Source organism: Lepidochelys kempii, chromosome 1, assembly GCF_965140265.1.
Source record: "Lepidochelys kempii isolate rLepKem1 chromosome 1, rLepKem1.hap2, whole genome shotgun sequence".
Classification (NCBI taxonomy): Eukaryota; Metazoa; Chordata; order Testudines; family Cheloniidae; genus Lepidochelys; species Lepidochelys kempii.
The window spans coordinates 201,250,183-201,270,362 of NC_133256.1; the positions used below are offsets into that span (position 1 = coordinate 201,250,183).

Sequence of the window (20,180 nt, forward strand, 5' to 3'; positions counted from 1 at the left end):
CTGTCCCCTGACTGGAGGAGTGTAATAACTCTTAAAGGGCCTGATCCCTGTACCACTGAATCAATGGAAAGATTCCCACTGATTTCATTGGACTTGGGATCAGGCTCATTGTCTGGAGAAGGGTGTGAAGAAGTGCCTGGAGCTTTGTTACTGTCCTGATAAAGGAGCAGTTTAGGAAGAGGGAACAGATAAGGATTTTAGAACATTTTAACCTTTCTTTTTCTGTCCTGAATAGACCTTGCCTGAGATATCATTCCTAGAAAAATAAGGCTGCTGTAAGATTGATTGGCTGGGTATAGAATTTAAAGGTAATTTTCTCTTGTCACATTCACATAAAGTAATGTGGTTCAAGGTGCAATCAGATTCACATCTGGCTTGTTTAACTGCCTTTGCAATGGTGTCTGGTGAGGGGTTACGGGAAACATCATCTCTCACTGCTTCCCCAAGCGATGTCCCACATAAAATATATCAGGTGCATTGCATTCACTAGCCCGTGTCATGAACAGTCACTGACACGAAGTAATTACATATGTGCGTGTGTGAGAATGTGTGTGCATAATACACACATACACACACACACAGTCCCAGCTGCAGAGGGTGCAGTCAGATTCTCATTTGCTCATCTTCTGGTCTGTTTAAAATTTGCTTTCCATGAACATCAGGACAAGTAAAACTCAGCTGCTGAAATATTCCCAGGGAGGAAAAAACATGCTCTCACACAAAAGCAGCACAGCTGCAGCCAAAGTGAATCCATTTTTAAATTCAAGAAAATATTCATGGACCATTTTTTCTGCTCTTTGCCTAAGCTTTAACATTTGGAGTATGGCACCGAAGCACAAGCTGTGTGTTACAGGCACAGTATGTCACTGACTAGTCCCCCTTGCTTTGAGTTCTACATTCACACTGTATCACTGAGGAGCCATGGTCCCCTAGCTTTGAGTCATATATTTATGGTATACCACTGCACAGTTACTGTCTCCTCACCCTGCGTTATAGCCACAGCAAACGAATGAAGCAGCAACCATCATTATGTTTTACATACATCACATTCTTATGTAACAAAGGCATTGCTCTTCTGCACAGCTGAAGGCAAAAGCAATGGCAAATAAGAAAAGCCCTTGTTTTTAAGCTGCTCTAGGGTATCAGACCTCCTGCTTCTCCTGTGACTTCTCCCTCCAATCCTCCCTTTCTTCTCTTGCCCCCTTCATTGGTTTCTTTCCCTGAGCTTCCTAAGCCAGCTCACACAAGCAAGGAAATATGCTACAGCATGGGAGGGAGATTCAGTTGAAGCTCTAAGACAAGAGTGGAGTGCACTGCCTCTTCCTCAACCATAAATACAGCTGAGACTACGACTGGGTAATTGGCTAAGTGCCTTGTCAGTTTAATAACAGAGAAAGAGATGGGGGTGGCAGGGAAGGGGGAGAGATTGGTATTTACTATTCAAAGCCGTGGATGCTGCCTGCCAGTGGATTTCAACGTGGGTTTTGTTTGCTCCAAGAGGAAAGAAAGTGAATGGACACAGAGTTCTGAACTGGGGTCTCCCTTGCCCGGCTCTCACACAAGAGTGGAAGAGCAGAGCAGGAGAGAGGGAGTTGGAAAAGAACAGGACTAACATAGACGCCATGCAGTTGTATTGGAGTCCCTGGTTAGACTGTAGTTGTGCTCCCCAACAGTTAAACACTGACATATCCTAGGCTAAAGTACCATCTCTGATACATAATGAGGCTCAGCAGAATCATGCATTAACACCATCACGGCGAGTTGTGGAACCAGGGCTTCCAACATGGCTGCCTTGTAGTGTAGATGTGGACCTCGGAAACAGGACTGATGGGAATTGTCACACTGCAAAGGGACTCCACCCAAAGATGTCTTCTCTCTCATGTTCACCAGCTGGGGGGTGACTTCTGGGTATAGAGTTTAAAGGTAATTTTCTCTTGTCACATTCACAGAAAGACATGTGGTTCAAGGAGCGATCAGATTCACAGGTTTAATATAAAGTTAACCCTACCCACTCTCACTGAGCCGCTACAGAAAAGAAAAAAAAACACATTATATATCTTGATACTGCTGGGGAAACTGAGGCACAGAGCGGGGACGTGAAATACCGAGAGTCGCAGAGTGTATTACATCAGTGGCAAAGCCAGGAATACAGACCAAGCAGTTCTAGTTTTTCCTCTCCAGCTCTGCCCACTAATCAGCACTGTCTCTCAGACAATACTAATGGCAACATTAATAAGCATACGTGCACTCACCCAAGTACACACACAATCCCATTCACAAATGGAGACGAGCAAACACAGCCCATTTTAAATAGGCACATGTACACAGATATATACTGTACACACAAATGCACGCAGGCGCTGAAATATAGAAACACTTTAGAATGTCACACAAATGTACTATTTAAAAGCATAAGTGGAATTCAACCATAGCTTAAATGGGTGTAACTCCATTGATTTCAGTGGATCTATGCCTTCAGAGCCAGGGCTAAATGTATCCCCTTTGCTACAGTTTGCACAGTGCCTAGCACAAAGGAGCTCTTGTCCACGTCTGGGGCTTCTAGGCGCCACTGTGAAAATAATATAGTATATTGGTGACACAGATTATTTTGAAATAGTTGTTTTCTGGGGAGAGGTGAAATGTACCTTTATTAGTTATTATTACTTACCAAAAAACCCAGACATGTGAGATGCGCCTCAAGCATGGATCAGATTTAGCTGAAAATCACACTTGCGTGTCTCATATCAGAGGACAGTAAACACAAAAACTAAATAAACTTCTGACTTCATCTTTGTGGCCTCCTATTGCCCTTACTCATAGGGAGCATGAGGCTTTGCAAATCTGAGTGAATTTTGATGGACAGGCAAAGGCAAGGCACCCAGAATAGGAATGCCTAAATTAATTCCAGGACCAAACCCACCGAAGCCAATCCAGTTACAACAGATGTGAGTGGGCGTTGTCGCTCTATCAGAACCAGCCCCCTATGTATCTGGGTTTAAAACACAGTATATTCAATACATACTTGAAAACATTATAGTTAGAAACCATAGCTCCCAGTAACTTCAATTTAATTCAAGGCAAGGGGAGCAGAAGAGATATGGGCTCAGAGACACTCCAGGTAACTCGTACTGCTATATAAATTTTAATGCCAACTAAGCAGGAAAACATATGGCATTTAGCTGCAAACTGAAGTGCATGTGAAGACCCAGGGGAGGAGGTTAAAGCAACAGTCTGACGCAGTCTCTCCTCCTCCACTTTCTTGAACATAAGTTATATGTATAAACACCATATGTATATCAATACAACTTCCTTTTCATATTCCCCATTGAAGCCTTGTTTGTGATCTGTTACACCCCAGTTTCTGGGCAAATACATATTTCACGATGGCCCCTGCCACCACTGGGCATATATATTTTGTGAGCCCTCTAGCCTCCAGAAAAGTACATCTTGTGATTCTCCTGATCACCAGGCATACATTTTGTGACACCAGCTGCTGCCATGCCTATATATTTTGCAGCATCCCTCCATCCCTGTGTGCACACACGTACATAAACACACACACACACACACACACACACCACAAACCCTTATATACCTGTATACACACATACACAGTAGTCATATTGTAGTAAAGATACACACAAAATATTAGCAGAAGTATAGTTTGTTCTTCTGCAACAGATCCTGATATGCTTATCTCTCTCTGTTTGCCCACTCTACCTGACACCAAGGCCTTGTAAAAACTAGAGAGGAAGATGACCTGATAGGTCTTCCAGCCAATTCCCTGCCAAAGCAAATCAAGACATACTAATGAAAACTCTGGTCTGTTGCATTTTTTTGGCTGATTGTATTAACTGGTTGAGAGGCAATGTGGTACAGTAGATAGGACCCCAGAGAGAATTTTATTCCACGACTGGTTGTGTGACCCTGGGGAAGTCACTTCACCTCTTTGTGTGCCTCTATTTCACCTCCCATCCTATATCTGTGTTATCTAAAAGATTAAAAACTCTATGGAACAGGGATTGTCTCTTACTCTACACAGCACCTGAAGTGCTGCCATAATACAAATAATAATAATGATTATGATTTTACTGTCAGGACTATATTAATATGCTACTTTACACCACTGAATAGATCTATAGTCATTTCTAGCAAAGAGCTCAGCTCAATGCTTCCTGTTATAAATCATATGCTAATTCTACCTGTAATCTAAACAGCTTTTACTTTTCTTTTTTCCAGATTGCATAGAACATAAACTTTGTTTTGATGCCATGTTAGTGTTCTGCTTGAGGGGCTTTATCCATAAGCATTGCTGCAAATGCAGGATATCAATAACATATCTTAAGGCCAAAAACGTGGAGTTTGAGTAAACTGCTTATATTACAGGATCTTTTCTATATACAGCACTGTAATTATTGCTGGAAATGTGATTGTAGCTGCTCTTTTGACACACATATAACTTTCAGAAATCAACTGCCCTTTGGGCTGAAATTTCCAATATCCATAATCACACTAAACTTGAGTATTTTTTTTAAACATTTGGTCAAATTGGAAATTGGCCATTTATTCAGAAGTTGGATCAAATTTTGTATTTTTCAGTAATAAGAAAAAAAAATCAGATTTTGATTTATGTGCTTGGAAACACTCGAGAATAGTGGGCTTGATTCTGCAGTCTGCTAGGTCCTGATCCTCCAAGCAACTGAACATCTTCTGGGAGGTGTTTAGGAGCCTAATCTCTCTGTGAAGTCACTGGGAGTCAAAGGCACATAGTACCACCTCAATGGTACTCAGGAATCAGCTTTTGAGACTGGTGTAAATTGGGAGTACTTCTGGGGACCTGACTGGACTTCTCTGCTGTAACTGAGCATAATTCACCCAATGGAGTTAGACCAGGGATGAACTTGGCCAATTTTGTGTTCAGCTGATGACGTGATGGGCATTAGAAAAATGACTAAGGGTTAAGTTCACCCCTGTGCAGGAGGCCAGCACGAGGTTTGGGTAACTCTTCTACTCTTGTTATCATTGGTGGAGCTGCACCAGAAAGAGTATTATGATGAGAGCATTTTAAATTAATGGTAGTGTAGACAAGGCCACAGGCACACCGGCAATGGAAGGATCTCTTGAAATGAGACGCTTCATGCAGAAGTGGGGAGGAGACAGTGGGGGGAAGCAACAAATAGGTCCTTGGTGTAATTCTGGGAGGATGAAATGTCATCCCAGATCACACAGACACTTAAGACCACTGGAAAGGATGCTTTTTACCATCCCAACCCCAAGTGGCAGCCCTGGTTCCTAACCAATCAAGTTTTCCCCATTCCTCTCAGGCATGGAGTGAAATGACATAAGGAAGGTGGTAGTAAGCCATCCCTAGTAGCATTGTTCATCTTAAGGAACCAACACCACACAGCCTGTCAGATCTCTTTAAAGAGCCAAGGAAGACTGGCTGAGGAAGCGAGCGCATGTATGCTGTCCACAATTACTTCTGACAGAGATCCATCAATCCAGGATCATCATCTTGCTTGGGGCAAGTAACAAAGCTTGGAGATACAGAGCTTGTGTGAGCGTGTAACTTACTGCACATCTGGCTCACACAGCTGGATCACTTTGAGTGTCTGGCACAACACTAGCAACCACACACTCCCTTCACACGCCTGAGACGCTCTCATACGTATCCTTATTCAGATCACACTGACAAACCCTCACGCATGGCAGTTACAAATACCACCTCAATGATACACACATTCTACTCCTCTGCAAATGCAGTTTTAATACAAAGCATCTCGATAAACTCCAGTGCTGCACGGTTAAGTGAGAAATAGAAATCCAATGACCAGGGTGGTCAAGTGAGCTTAAATAGCTTGGTTACTGCCATATGTTCTAAGCACATCCAACAAACACTGTCCCCTGCTGCTCATCGAAAGTGGTGAGCGGTGGAATAAACCTGCATTAAAAAATTGCAGCATAGAAGTAGGGTGGGGAGTCCTGCTGAAAAGGGTTAATGAAATGTACGAATCCCCACAGAGTGGAAGGAGGGAAGAGGACTCTGGAGTCAGATGCAGCAATCATTGTTAGGTGTTTTCCATGTTGCGTCTAAACCCTTCCATCATGAACGCGAGGCGGATGAATTACTCTGCAAATCCTATTACTCCATGTGGATAAACCTTACATGCAAGTTAACGAGTCTGGAGAGCCAGGGAATGAAATCTGCTGAAAGGATAGTCCAGGATCAAAACAACCCAACACACAAGCAATGAGAGAAGGAAGGAACAAACACACACATACTCCCCCTTATTTCCTAACATCTTCCCTACACACATACTCCTCCATCACTAAAGGGAGAAATGCGGGGCACAGCAGATCATGTAGCAGGACACTTAGTGACATCTAGTAGGATTTATTTCAGAGGAAGAGCAAGAAACTTTGCTGCTGCAGTTAGCTTTGCTAGGGAATTGCTCCCTAGATGCTCCAGGGTTTGTGCACTATCAGCTACTCACACAGCTTACAGACTTATTTTAGATTGTGTCCAGTACTTTTACTGCCATAATATAAAGTGCGTGCATGCGCACACCCACACCCTTACTTTGTCCAGTAGGGGAAGTTACAGTAGGTAAGTTGGGTAAAAGTAGGATTTGAAAAGGAGCTTGTGGGAGATAGTTTATTTTATTTTAGTTATGTGGGACATTGGTTTGTTCAAAGCCCAGATAGCCTGGGAAAGACCGTTACAAAGCCTCCATAGGGATCAGTTAATCTTAGCTCTGCACAATACTAGAGAATCATCCTTCCCATGCAACAATACCCCCATGAGAACCATTAGTGCATGTATATACAGTATAGACCCATTTCCTTGGCTATGAAAGGCAGTCAATACAGTGACCAGAGACATAACTCAGACGGATCTCAGAGTTGGAACCCTCTTTATTTCGCCAGCTCTTAAAATGAGAAGCCCCAATGGATTAAACAAATAAGAGTCATACCTTCCAAAAGGAAGTTCTCATATCAGAGTTCTGGAAACACAGTGGATAAAGTTTTGCATAGGAGTAAAATGGAGTATCAAGAGAGCAGCTGAACATCTGGCAAGCTCAGCTGGACCCCTTTCAATTTATCCATTGATACTGCGGGGCCAGCAAAACACACACGTGCATGAGCGCTGTCTAGCATGAGCACATTTTCCTTTTCCCAATAAAATCCTTCTTCTCCGGGAGGGTGGTGGGGGCGGGGGTCAGAAGCTTTTGGGTGACATTAAGGTACAGAAATACACATGCACACAGCCCCAACGCTAACAGCAATCACTACTGCAGTTCAGGGGGTAAAACAACACACACAAAAAAAAGTTGGCAAAATGCCCTACCTGAGGATGGCCGTATCCCCCTGCCTCACGGTGATGTTATCGGTGCCTCGGGTAAAATCCAAGCTGCGGACTGGCAGCCCTGTAGGGAGAAGGCAAAGCAATCTCAGTAGGACCAACGGTAATTGTTTCCGATCAGGCTGAGCCCTTCCTCCCATGGTTGGGCTGGTTGAGTTTCAGTGTATGTACTTGTCTCTCTCTGCACGTGTATATGGCTAGATAGAGAGCTAGAGAGCTGTATTTGAAAACACAGTAAAAATAATGTACAACTCTGTCTCTGCTGGAGAACCCCAGGAAGAGGTGATTTTGCAGTCTCTTAGCTGCCACTTTCTCTCGGTCTTTTCAGTCTTGTGCTGACTTAGCTAAAATAATTTTTTCCAAAAAAAGTCTGACCAAAAGTCTCCAACAAAAAAGAAGGGGATGGGGTGCTTGGGGAAGAGATCAAAACAAAGCAAGAGGGAAAAAAAGCAGATGTAAAAAAATAATTAAACCTGTCTGGAGTGATGGTTAAAAAACGAAAATGAAAAAGAAGAGTCCTGTGTGCTTCCCCTCCGCGTGTGGATGCTCCTGCGAGTGGCTGTGCAGTCTCTGAGCGCTGAGCTCCCTTCCTAACCCACTTTCCCAGGCGGAGTGAGGCAAGGAGGGGAGGGAGGGAGGGAGCTTTACTCTTGAAACAGAAGCTCAGCACTACAGCAGGAGCACGCGGGGAAGGGGGGGAGGGGAGCCCTGAGCAGCAGCATCTCCTCACCCGCCACTTCTCCCCCTCCCACCCCAGCACACACCCCCCCATCCCCTGCCTCTCCACACAATTGCCCCCTTCAGCAGAAGCCAGCCCTGATCAAAGCCTGATGCTCCTTTAGGTTGTCACGACAACAGCTCCATCTGAGGCCTGGTCAATTCCTTCAGAGGAGGGACTTGGGTGCTTAGAAAGAGACCTAAGTTAGGGAAGTATGGGACTGGGCAGGAGGGGGGATAAAGGCGGCTGGAGAAAAGGGGGATGAGAATGGGAAAAAGTGAAGAAGAGGAGATTGGAAAGGAAAGATGAGCGAGAGGGTGGAGGGCATTGGAAAAAGGAGGATGGGGGAGGAGGCTGGAGAAGCATGGATAAAGAGAAAGAAGGCAGTAAGGATGGGAAGGGGGGATGAGAAAGGGAGCAGTGGGAAAGGGGGGGATAAGGGGAAGAAAGGAGTCTGGAACAGAGGGATGAGAAAGGAAGAGGGCAGGGAGCTGAAAAAGGAAGACAGAATGAAAGAGAGAGAGAGAGAGAGAGATGCTGGAAAGGGGGCAGGGAGAAAAGGAAGGGAGAAAGATACAGGGAATATTAAAAAGAAGGCTAGAAAGGGGGAGAAAGAACTTGGCAGTGTGGCCTGAAATCAGAAGCTAGTTGATTTAAAGGAACATTCTTGGCAACTGACTTTTCAGGCTAAATCTTGCTTTTTCCCCTTTCTCTTTCCCACACCAGATAAACAGTCCCCCCGCCCCCGGCCTTTGAGGGATGAACTGGAGACAATGCTTGTATTGAGTTGCCGGCAATGTGAATACTCAGTCTGTCCTCCCCGAATGTCAGCACTGGCAGCTGGGCCCTGATCCCTGCAGCAGCTTTGCCAACCCGAGGAACACTCCCTTAGCTCACATACTATCACCATCACAAGAGACAGGAGATTAAATTAATGGAGAGGAATAGCCGTATGTTTTACTGCTGATGCCTGCCTTCCTCCCTGCACAGAGGAGGGATGGAAAGAACTGCTCCTAGGGATGGCTGGCCAGTTCCGTTGCACATGTAACCCGCTCAGTGGCTAATGCACTGGGGTTGGGGGGGGCAGCGGCAATGGAGGGTGAAATTGAAGGGGTGATAAGAGGAAAGCAGGTGACCAAAGGGTCTGAAGAGCAGCCTGGCTGTCAGTTGCTGCCCCATTCAGTCCCATTGCCAGGGGAGGAGCAGTAATCGGTGCCCTGTATGTTTTCTGTTCCCAAGAGTCAGACTTCTGGATACTTACGGAGGACAAGGGGGACCCAAGGCCTAACTTTCCTGGCACTAGGGAATAAGGGCCTGGGCCCCTGACAGCGGATACAGCTTTGGCGGCAGCAGCAGCAGTGACTAGCTCTTTGTAGTTAAGCAAGGAGATGAGAGAGACTGAGAATTCCTCTGGGGGAACTTAAGGGAAATGGGACCAACAAGGGGAAGCTACAAGAAACCAAAGGGTTAAGCCAATACATTGAGAACTAATGCTCTCAAGCTGCTGCAGCAAGGGGCTGGCTCTACTAGGGCACTGCTGAGAGAAGGCCTAGACAACTGGACTCTCATCAAATCTTACCCTAGTCCGGCAAAAGACCTTGATGGTGCTGAAAAAGAACTCTCCAGAAAGCTTCAATTCAGAGGCTGCTACCCCAAGGCACTTCTGTGAGGAAGCTCACACTGCTGGTGTCCCAGCTGCCATGGGCAGAGCACTGCCGCAAGGAAGCTTACCCAGCCGGCATTGACCTGGGCATGGTTGTGAGGATGCTTACTGTTGTGGTGAGAGCAGGCACAGTAATGAAGTTGACTATAGTGGAATTGATTGCTTCGCGCCAAGAAGCCAGGAGTGTGATATACCCCCCCACCCTTTTTTTTTTAAACAGGGTCTCCCATATGCATTTCATTTACATTTAATAAGCGCTATTGTATGTCAATTAAATGCCAGTGGAGTAAGGAAAACATATTTGCTGAAGATTAACAATTATGCAAAGTGAGGAGCATCTGCCACACAATGCTAACGCTCACTAAATATTTCCTTTTCTCAGTGTATTTACCTAGACAAAAATATCTATTCCATTAAATCTAAATTTAATGCCTAGTTAAATATATTTAGGGTGCACTTCATGGAGAGTGGCATCAATATGGTTTATAGAGAGAATGATGGAGGGGGCATCAGTAAAAGCGAAGGAAATAAATCATTCTCAGGGCTCACGTGACATCCCAAATCCCCATAGATTAAAAATTGAGAGGAGAGGGGGCCCCCCACCATGGACAGAGAGAGAACCAAGACCATCCAAAGGTTCTGGTCACCTCAGGGACTCTGAGAGCGGAAGTCAAATCCCCTTGCAACCCCCAACCTCTCCCCGGAGACGGAACTGCATGGGCAATAATGGAGGAGGACTGCAGGGAGAGACCAGTTCCCCCGAAATGAAACTGCAAGGGAAAGAGTGACTGGGAACTCTCATTTTCCCATGTATTTATATAGTGCCTACCTCAACTGCCCCAGTCCTGATTGGGGCCTCTGGGCAATACCATCATGTAACTATTTAATAATCATCATAATAAACTGCAAGATGGGGACGAAATTCACTCCAGGGTCTCAAACTCTGAAACATGTAATCCCTCAAGGCTGGTCAGTTTTATTCATTATTATAGGTAAATGGATGCAAGAGAGAGGGACAGAAACAACCAAACAACCTGGAACCATACATAAAAAATCTCAGAGAGAGCCTCATGATTAAAATATATCACAGTCATTTTCTTTTCCCAATAGAAATACTCTCTGGATCCATCTCCCCCTGCTGGAAGCAGATAAAGAAACAATACAAAATCTTGAGGGAAATTTCATACAATCAGTGCACAGACACCACAAATCTGCCTTAGCATCTTTTAAAACTATTTCCTAGCACTTATGAAAGGTGCAGGATTCACAGTCCCAGACTCCAAAATTTTGTCAGCTTACAGTACAGGTATGGCACAGGCAGGGCAGGGCCGCTTCTCTCACACTATTCCTGCCAATGCCCTCAACAGTGATCCGGCAGGACCATTGCTTGGGCCTGGTCAACACTACAAAGTTAGGTCAACATAAGACTCCTGGCACCAACCTAGTTGTGTGTGTATCCACACTTAAATTTGCCTCCCACCGATGTAAGCGCCCCATTACAGCGATGCAGTAACACCACCTCCTTGAGCGATGTTGAGCCATGGTCAATGTACTGAAGTCAATGGAGCGTGAGTGTAGACACTGCATTACTTATGTCAAATCCAGCAGTCCTCCAGTAGCTGTCCCACAATGCCTCACATTGACTGCTGTGGTCACAACTGTGAACTTCATTGCCCAGGAGTCATGTAGATCAGAAAGCCCCTATACCTTTTAAAGCCCCAGGAATTTCTGAAATGCCTTTTCCAGATTGTCCAGCTTGGCGAGCACACCTAGCAGCTCTCCACTGATGCATACAAATGCCCAACTGACCACGCCAAAACACACTCCAATTGTGCTGTGGCCAGGAGTAGAAAGGAGATATTGCATCTCCTTGGTCTGTGGGGAGAGGAGGCTGAGCAAGCAGAGTTACATATCAGTCATTGAAATGTGGACATCTATGAGTAGATTGCCTGGGGGATAGAGGAGAAGGGGTACAACAGAGCCCAGCAGCGGCATGTGAAAGCAAAGGAACTGCAGCAGGCATATCAGAAGACTGGGGAGGCAAACAGTCAGTCAATCTGGTGCTAAGCTGCACAACTGCCACTTTTACAAAGAGCTGCTTACTTGGCAGAAACCCCACCATCATCCTGCAAAACACTGTGGATACTTCTGAGGAGCCCGAGTCACAGGCCTGGCACAAACAGCAAGAGTGAGGAGAATGTGGAGGATGACAAGGAGGAAAATGATGAGAAGGAAGATGGGAGACATGTGACCGGGGGGGGGGGGGGGGGAGGTCCAAGCTATGCTGCAAGCCAGGACCTGTTTGAGATACCACCACAGTCCAGTCAGTCAAGCATAGGTGAGCCTGATTCAGGGAAAGGATCCTTGTGTAAGTGTGTACATTTATTTCCCATTACAATGGGACATGGCTTTCGACTTTTCATTGATTTATTTGTGCTAGAAGGGGTAGCAGTACAATAAAACAGAGGTAGAGTTGTTATCTGCTTTTCATTGCCTTGTCATGGGGTAGGGTGTGTGTGGCATGCAGAGCAGTTTGTTTATGTACACAGGCACGTCCTTTGAATTCTCCTGAAAAATCTGGATGAAACTTCCATGGAGGTACTGTGCAGTCCTCTCCCAAAGGTTTCTAGGGATGGCAGCCTTATTTCTTCCTCTGCGGTAGGACACTTTCCCATGCCACTCAGCAATAACTTTGGCAGGCACTATTTCAGTACGCAGGCTAGCAGCATACAGGCCCAAGCAGCTTTGGGACGCTAGCAGCAGCTGTGCTCTCTGTGCCTTTGTTACTACTTAGTGAGATAACAGCTAAAATCACCACTGGCTGTGGAAAACGGTGCCAGTATTCAGTGCTGTCGGCCTCTACTCATAGTTTCATGCAACTCAGCAATTCTCTCCTCATTTCCCTCACACCTGGTGGTCCACATTCACCATGGCTGGCGCTGTGAGTGGCACCCTGCACAAGCACGCCAAAGCAGAAGTGTCAATGAGCATGTCTTAATGCTTTCAGGGAGCAAGGGAAGGGAGTGAACCTTAACTGTCACTCTCCATTGTGACTATACTGACTCTGGTGCATGTTTAATCTGCAGCTGCTGCCATTGCGGCCTTCAGGTGTACCTCCTCCACACCTATGCAATGCCTGAGCCAGGTAAACAGGAGAAAGATGACGACTCAGGCTGACATATTGAGAGAGATCTTGCAAGCCAGCACTGCATCAGACTGTGAGCAAAGGGCCTGGAGGATGAACATTGCTGACGGCCTGGAGAAGGAAAGAGCGAATAGGAGAACGGCCCAGGAATCCCAGCAGAAAAAGGAGAGGGAGGTGCACCGGGACATAATGGGGCTTCTTTGGCAGCAAACAGTAGACTGATGCTACAGACTCTTGTGAGCCGACAGGTTCAACAATCCAGGTTCATCTCCTTTTACAGTCCACAGAGAACTCCAGTCTAGGGCCTCCCTACATCACCCCCTTAACATTCTATGTGAGGGTATCATGGGGTGCATCCTTACCCCTATTATTCCACCCCACAGGGCATTAAGGACAATTAGAGCATCACATGCAGCAACCCTGGCTTTCACAGGTCAGTGTATGTGTAGGTAAAATTGACATGAATGTTCTTTCCCCTAGTTAAGTTCTGTTCCATTAATTTATTAAGTTTTTAATGAATTTGCTTTTAAATTGCACAGATTTTTTTTTTGCACTGGTTTTGTTACTGAATAAAATTCTATTATTTTGAAAATAATTCATCTTTATTAGTTCATAACATATGCTGCAGAGTGCCTACCAGTTCTGAAAGCACCCACTTACTTATTGCTGTACAGCGTGAGAACTCAGAGGATCAGTGACAAAATGAAATAAACATAAAATGTACAGCATGCTCTGAAAAATTAAAGGTGTATTGACAGTGTTACATTAATAAAATGTGCACCGACCACCACACAATTCCTAACAGGCCCCAGAATAGCAGGGCCAAGGAGAGCACAGTCCACCACAATACATTACTGTGGCTCGCTGTTAAAGTGCTCTTTCAAAGTCTCCCTGAGCTGTATAGCTTTGCTTTGAGCTCTTCTAATAGCCCTTGTGTTTAGATATTCAAACTCAGTAGATAGCCCCTCCAGCTCAGCAGCAAATTTTCCCCTCTTTGCTTCACAGATATTATGCAGGATACAGCAGGCAGCTATAACCATTAGGATGTTTTTTTTCCACGGACATCCAACCTTGTAAGTAAACAGTGCCAGCAACCCTCTAATCTAACAAAAGCACGTTCAACTGTCATCCTGCACCTGCTGAGCTGGTAGCTGTGTCATTCCTACGTGCCATCCAGATGACCAGTGTACGGCTTTATGAGCTATGTGTAATGTGTAGGCTGGGTCACCCATGATCACTACTGGCATTTCAACATCATCTATGGTAATATGCCAGTCGGGAAAGAAAGTGCCTGTTTGTAGCTTTGTGAACAATTCAGTGTTCTTAAAGATGCAACCGACATGCACCTTCCCCGATCAACCATCAGTGATGTCAGTGAAATATCCCCGGTGATCCACCAACACTTGCATTACCATAGAAAAGTAGCCCTTTCTGTTGACGTACTCTGTGGCAAGGTGATCTGGTGCCAAAATTAGGGAGATGTGTGCTGTCTATTGCTCCATCACAGTTCAGGAACCCCATTGCTGCAAATCTATCCACTATGCCTTGCACATTGCTGAAGGTCACAGTCCTGCATAGAAGGAAACAAATAATGGCCCTGCATGCTTGCATGACAATGGCTCCCACAGTGGATTTTCCAACTCCAAAATGATTTCCCACAGACCAGTAGCAATCCGGCACTGCACGGCTCCACAGTGCAATCACCACGCACTTCCTCGCTGTCAGCGCAGCTCCAAATTTGATGTCCCTGTGCTGAAGGGATGGGGCGAACTCAGTGCATAGATCCACGAATGTGCCCTTGCAGTTTCAAAAGTTTTACAGCCACTATTCATCATCCCACACCTGCATTAGGATGGGATCCCGACAGTCAGTGCTCCTTTCTTGAGCCCAGAAGTGGCACTCCACACCTACAGCTGCTCTGTGAATATCACCAACAATCTTGAGTTGGTTATTCCTGTGTCCCACAGCAATTTGTCCTCCAAGAAATCATCACACCCTCCAGTGCCGTGGTTCTTCCTGGACCTCTGCAAATACTGGAGGAATCTGATCCTGTGTTTGCCATGCTCATGACAATGGTGCAAAGCTGTGCAGACTCCATGCTTCTGTCAGAGATGGTGGACAGTGAGAGGACTGCATGGGTTCATGGGATTTTTTAAAAAGGCACAAAAATTATGGAATATAGATGACATTATGGGATGGAGATGCTGGCATGCTGGGAAGTTGACCCCTTCCTTTCAGTCACCCCTAGAAAACATATTTCTGCCCCACCATGCATTGCCAAAATTTCCCAAAAGACACCACACTGGAATGTGGCTCATTACACACTGGGAAACCTTCCCATGGTGCACCACACTCTGCATTGATACAAGCAGTCCTTGTGCGTACAGGCAGTACTGACGCAAGGAGCCAACTATGCAAGTGCATAAGTGATATATTTACTGTGGCAGCTTTATTCTGACATAACTTGTGTTGACCAAAGTTTGTAGTGTAGACATGGCCTTACAGTAATAAAGTGCTATGCTGACGGGCACTAAAGAATTATCTGAGATAGAGCATGATAGGATTTGGCAAGAAGAGTGAAAGAGAGAAAGAAACAGACAAGTTCAGTGTCCATAGCTATTCAGAGACTGATCCTTTGAAATGCTGGAGTGCTCTCAGCTTTCACTGTAATCAATGAAAGTTGAAGGCATTCAGCAATTAACATGCAAGGGTGGGTGTTTTGCCTTTGGTCTGTCTGTTGACATTGCTAACAAGGCAACTAACTAGGGCCAGTTGTGATGGTAGTTTGTATGATGTGGACAACTGCCCTCTAGGAACTGAAGGGAGACCCAACGGCTCACTCCACATGTTCTCCCAAAAAGCCAAGAAATGATCACTTGTAAAATGTGATTTTCAGTCATTGTTGAGCGAGGTCACACATTAAAGGGGTGTTGTAAAGGGGACAGGGATCAGTTGTTCTCCCTGTCCACTGAAGGTAGGACAAAAGGTAATGGGCATAGTTTATAGCAAGGGAGATTTATGTTAAATATTAGAAAGACTTTCTAACTATAAGGATAGTTAAGTTTGGAACTGGCTTCCCAGGAAGGCTGTGGAACCCCTATCACTGGAGGTTTTTAAGAACAGGTTAGACAGCCACCTGTCAGGTATGGTCTAGGTTTTGGGGCAGAACCAGAACAAAGACTGTACTTGATGACCTCTCAAGGTCCCTTCCAGCCCTACATTTCTATGATTCTATGATGTCCAAGCATCCCAGGTTCTTTATTCAGCACACCTGCAATGACCGAAGTGTTTGATGTGTTTATAACTATAAAATGTTTGTTCAAGATGCAGCGGGACATAAAGTAGAATGTGCTCTGTGTTCACAAGGAAGAAGCAGTCCACTGGAATGCATGTTCAGTGGGACGACCAGAGTTTGGAGTGAAGAGAAAAGTCAAATGAATGTAGAATCAAAGCTGTTCTATTCCCCAAAGCAAGTGTTCATGAGACTTGCTCAGAGTTCCATGATACTCATTCAAAGCACTAAGTTACTGGAACTGTACTGTGAGACATGTGCACGTGTCAGCAGCTGAGTCAGCAGCTGGCAGTAATGACACCAGCACATCTTTTGAGGAAGAAAGTATACTTCTTATGACTATTTGACAACCCTAAAAAATGTCACACACACAGATACCCCACTTTTTTAATCTGAAAATATGGTCATCTTAGGCCTAAGTCATGCATAGGGCCACACTTTGCAATGCCCCAGGCTGAGATTCTTCTTAAGTGAAGTAAGCCCTTAAACCAGGCAAAAGAGCTTAAACACCTACAACATTCATTGACAGGTCACGATTCTGGAATCACATAGACACATGCAATACCTCTTTCTAAACCTGGGCATTCAGCCATAACGGAATATTCTACTGTGAAACAGCTACTGCCAACTTTCAGTCATTTGTAACTTTCTTAATATGCAGCCCATGTTTCCCAACTGATCATGGTTGTACTCGTCAGTGTGGATGATTTGCAAGCCACGTGCCACGTTCTCAACTGGCTTAAACTGAGGTGGTGGTACTACTGAGGTCAACGGAGATTTATAACAGCTGAGGACCTGGCCCTAGGTTCCAAACTGCAGCTGTCCTTGAGCTCTGTGTGTGTGTGTGTATGGGGAAAAATGTCTCGATCATTTTTTGAAAAGGAAAAAATAAAAGTTCAAATGGATGAAGCGATTTTGCTCGGATTTCTCAGAAAATTTCACCTTTGGCTGAAGACCAAATCTGGGGAGGGGGCGGAGAGAGGGGAGGCAAAGAAAGGAAGCCCCAAAAGATATTTTTTTCAGAAAGTTAGGAGTGTTTGGAATTATGGGATTAGGGCTGAAAGTGATTTGTGACATTAATTATTTGGTCACTAACAGCACTGCTCCTTGCAGGACCAAAGCCTACAAGTCCCTCCCATTTCAGAAGAACTAGAAACCTAAAAGGAAAAAAATCTCAATTTGCAATGAAAACAATAGTAAGCATCCAGCTTTGAAAATGTAACAGAGGTGTTGAAAGTGTGCCACTGATTTTTCTTAAAGATCTCCTATTATTTACAATTCTCTGAAAGCCACCCAGGGCTAGCCTTTAGGGCCTGTTACAAAGGTCCTAGGCCCTTTGATTTTTCAGAAGTCCTCAAATTACTTCCCAACAGGAGGAGGCAGCGCGGCTCAGCCTACCACTGATGGAACTACGGATGCCATAAGTTCCATTGCAGCTGGCTGCCAGAGGCTGAGCCAGCACAACTCTCTGCCACAAGGAGGGGCAGTTAATACCCTGAAAGCGAGGACGGCATATGAACTAAATAAGGGCCTAATCCCTGATCTGACACTTCTTATGTGGACTTGGACAGGTTATAGAGGCCAACATTTCCAAACTTGGGTGCCTGAAGTTAAGCACGTAAATCCAGAGTGACCGAGTGACCACAGTTCCCATTGACACTAATGGAGCTGTGAATGCTCAGCATCTCTGAACATCAGACTACTTTTATTTAGAGGTGAAATCCTGACTCTATGGCAATCGATGGTAAACCTATGGATTTCAGGGGGGGGTGAGGATTTCACCCTCATGCTCAACTAACTAACTGCCTAACTTTATACGTGCAGGTATGAAAGTGATTGCCTTGTCCTCTCTGTACTTCCACTTGCACAGCCGTAAAAATGGACACACTTACTTACATCAAATGTGTTTGGAGGAAATGACGTATTTCATGTTTGTATAGTGCTCCATAAGGCCTTGTCTATATGGAGAGTTCGAGCAGACGTTGGTGTAAATCTACAGCACCGTAGCTTGACGCACACTAGCTGGAGTGTGCACCCTGTTTCTGAGTACTAAACGCCTTGTTCTACTGCGGTTTCAAGCTGAAGATTTACACCCCAGTTTGTCGCATGATAACTCTCCATATAGACATGCCCTAAACCCCCAAATTTACCCGCTGCACACAAAATCTTCCCAGCTCTCACTCCAAGACCCATCTGATTTGGACCAATGCGCTCTACAAAATATTTCATTATATCTTGGCAAATGTGCACAGACACCAGCACAAACAGGCACCACTTCTGCAGAAAGAGGCTGGTGAGACAGTGCCTAAACACCCCTCCCCCACAACACATGCACATGGAAAGATGATCTAGTGGTTAGAGTGCAAACTGGAGACCAGGGTTCAATTCCCTGCTGTGCCCCAAACTTCCCGTGGGATCTCAGGATAGTCATGTAGCCCCTCTGTGAATCAGTTCTCCATCTGTAAAATGGGGATAATAGCACAAACCTACCCATTCTGTTGTGAGGGTAAATACATCACAGACTGTGGAGGTGCGCAGACAATATGGTAAGGTGGGGGGGGGCATATAAGACACATTAGTTCCGTTGGTGGTTTGTAAAAGAATACTCTCCTTCGCACTCCACAAGGCCTTAGCTGGCTTGCCATGTATACTGTTTAGAGCTATACAAACTTTTTCCAATGGAACACTTTTTCTCTGGAGAATGCTGATTTGATGGAATTGAAGCAATCTGTGGGAATGTATTCATTCCATCAAACATTTTGACAGAAACCATGCAGGCTCTCCGACTCCCTGGGTAACTGCTTCCCAGGGCTGCCCTAGTCCCCACCCAGCAACCAGACTGGGAAGTTTTGGGGCATGGGGAGGCAGTGGTCCAGGAGGCAGGCAGCCGGGAGCAGCCAAAAAAATTCCATTTCAATTTGACTGAAATTGAATTTTTCAGAACGTTTCTTCCAGTAAAAAAATTTCAAGTTTTTTTACTTTTCATCCTGATTTGGGATGAATTCCCCCATCCCTCTAAGATCTAAATTTTTCACTGGGGAAATGCCATCATTTAGCTCGCTCTGATAGTGGTGGGATCATAGTGGACAGGAATCCTTTACAGTGAAGAGGTTGCAAAAATCCCTTGCTTTGCAGCCCTCCCATAATTGCGACACCTAGCTCTGACGAGGAGCACTCAACGAAATACTAATGGACAATTATAATCATTCTAACACTGGTGCTTACTAATGGAGCTTCAAAGCCTCGCTGAAATGACAGGCTACACATTGAGCACTGCTAGAAAATGTATTTGATTGTGAAGAATAGACTGCAGCTGTCTGTTGTTCTGCACATTTTCTTGTCCATTGTGTGGGGTTCCCATATAGCTTTATGAAACTTAAAGTGAGATCTTCGAGGAGTCAGGAAAGACTCTCAGGATTTGTGATGCTATCAGAAGAACATGAACCTTCAGAAAGCCTGAAGGACAACAGGGTAATAGATAGATTTGTACACAAAAATGTTGGAAAGGTCCCTCTGAAACTGTGGCCTGCCTGAATTTGAATCCTGCAAGTGCTCTACAATAGTTTCACAGTTTGGGCCAGTATTTATGTTGAAAATAAAGAGAATTTACTTACGAACAGATGTTCAAGGTGAAAAACCAGGACACCTGTTCTGTGGAGGAGGGCTCAGAAAGTGTTGTTTTAGCAGGGTTCAGGGAGGTCAGCGAACCGAAAGGTTTGGCAGCTGGAGACTGAGGCAAGGACAGGAGTAACAAGTGCCCAGTCCTTCTTGTTGTATTTTGTATGCTTTTGTCTTCCTTTTCCTTCCCCACACCTTTCTCCCCTGCTCCTTTCTCCACTCGCCTTCCCCTTGCTTGTTCCTATTTTTGTTGCCTCTCTAGTTCTCACCCTCATCTCTCACCCTCAGTCTTTCTTCCACACTTATTCAATCTGTCACATTGATAACTTCACAAGTTTGAAGGCCAGCAGGAACCATTCTGATCACCTCGTCTGACCTCCT

General features: G+C 45.1%; 1 protein-coding gene across 3 annotated transcripts in view; it reads right to left on the reverse strand.

Moving 5' to 3' along the window:
- The window catches only part of LSAMP (limbic system associated membrane protein), a 1,353,981-nt gene that overhangs the window by 434,920 nt on the left and 898,881 nt on the right, over nt 1-20,180 (reverse strand). For 2 of the 3 annotated variants that reach the window (XM_073308909.1, XM_073308893.1), the window contains exon 1: nt 7,349-7,972. In XM_073308909.1, the coding sequence (XP_073165010.1) occupies nt 7,349-7,503 (155 nt within the window). In that variant the 5' untranslated portion in view covers nt 7,504-7,972. Of the gene's footprint in view, nt 1-7,348; nt 7,973-20,180 lie in introns of those variants that run through there. The other variant, XM_073308901.1, reaches the window with a different exon arrangement.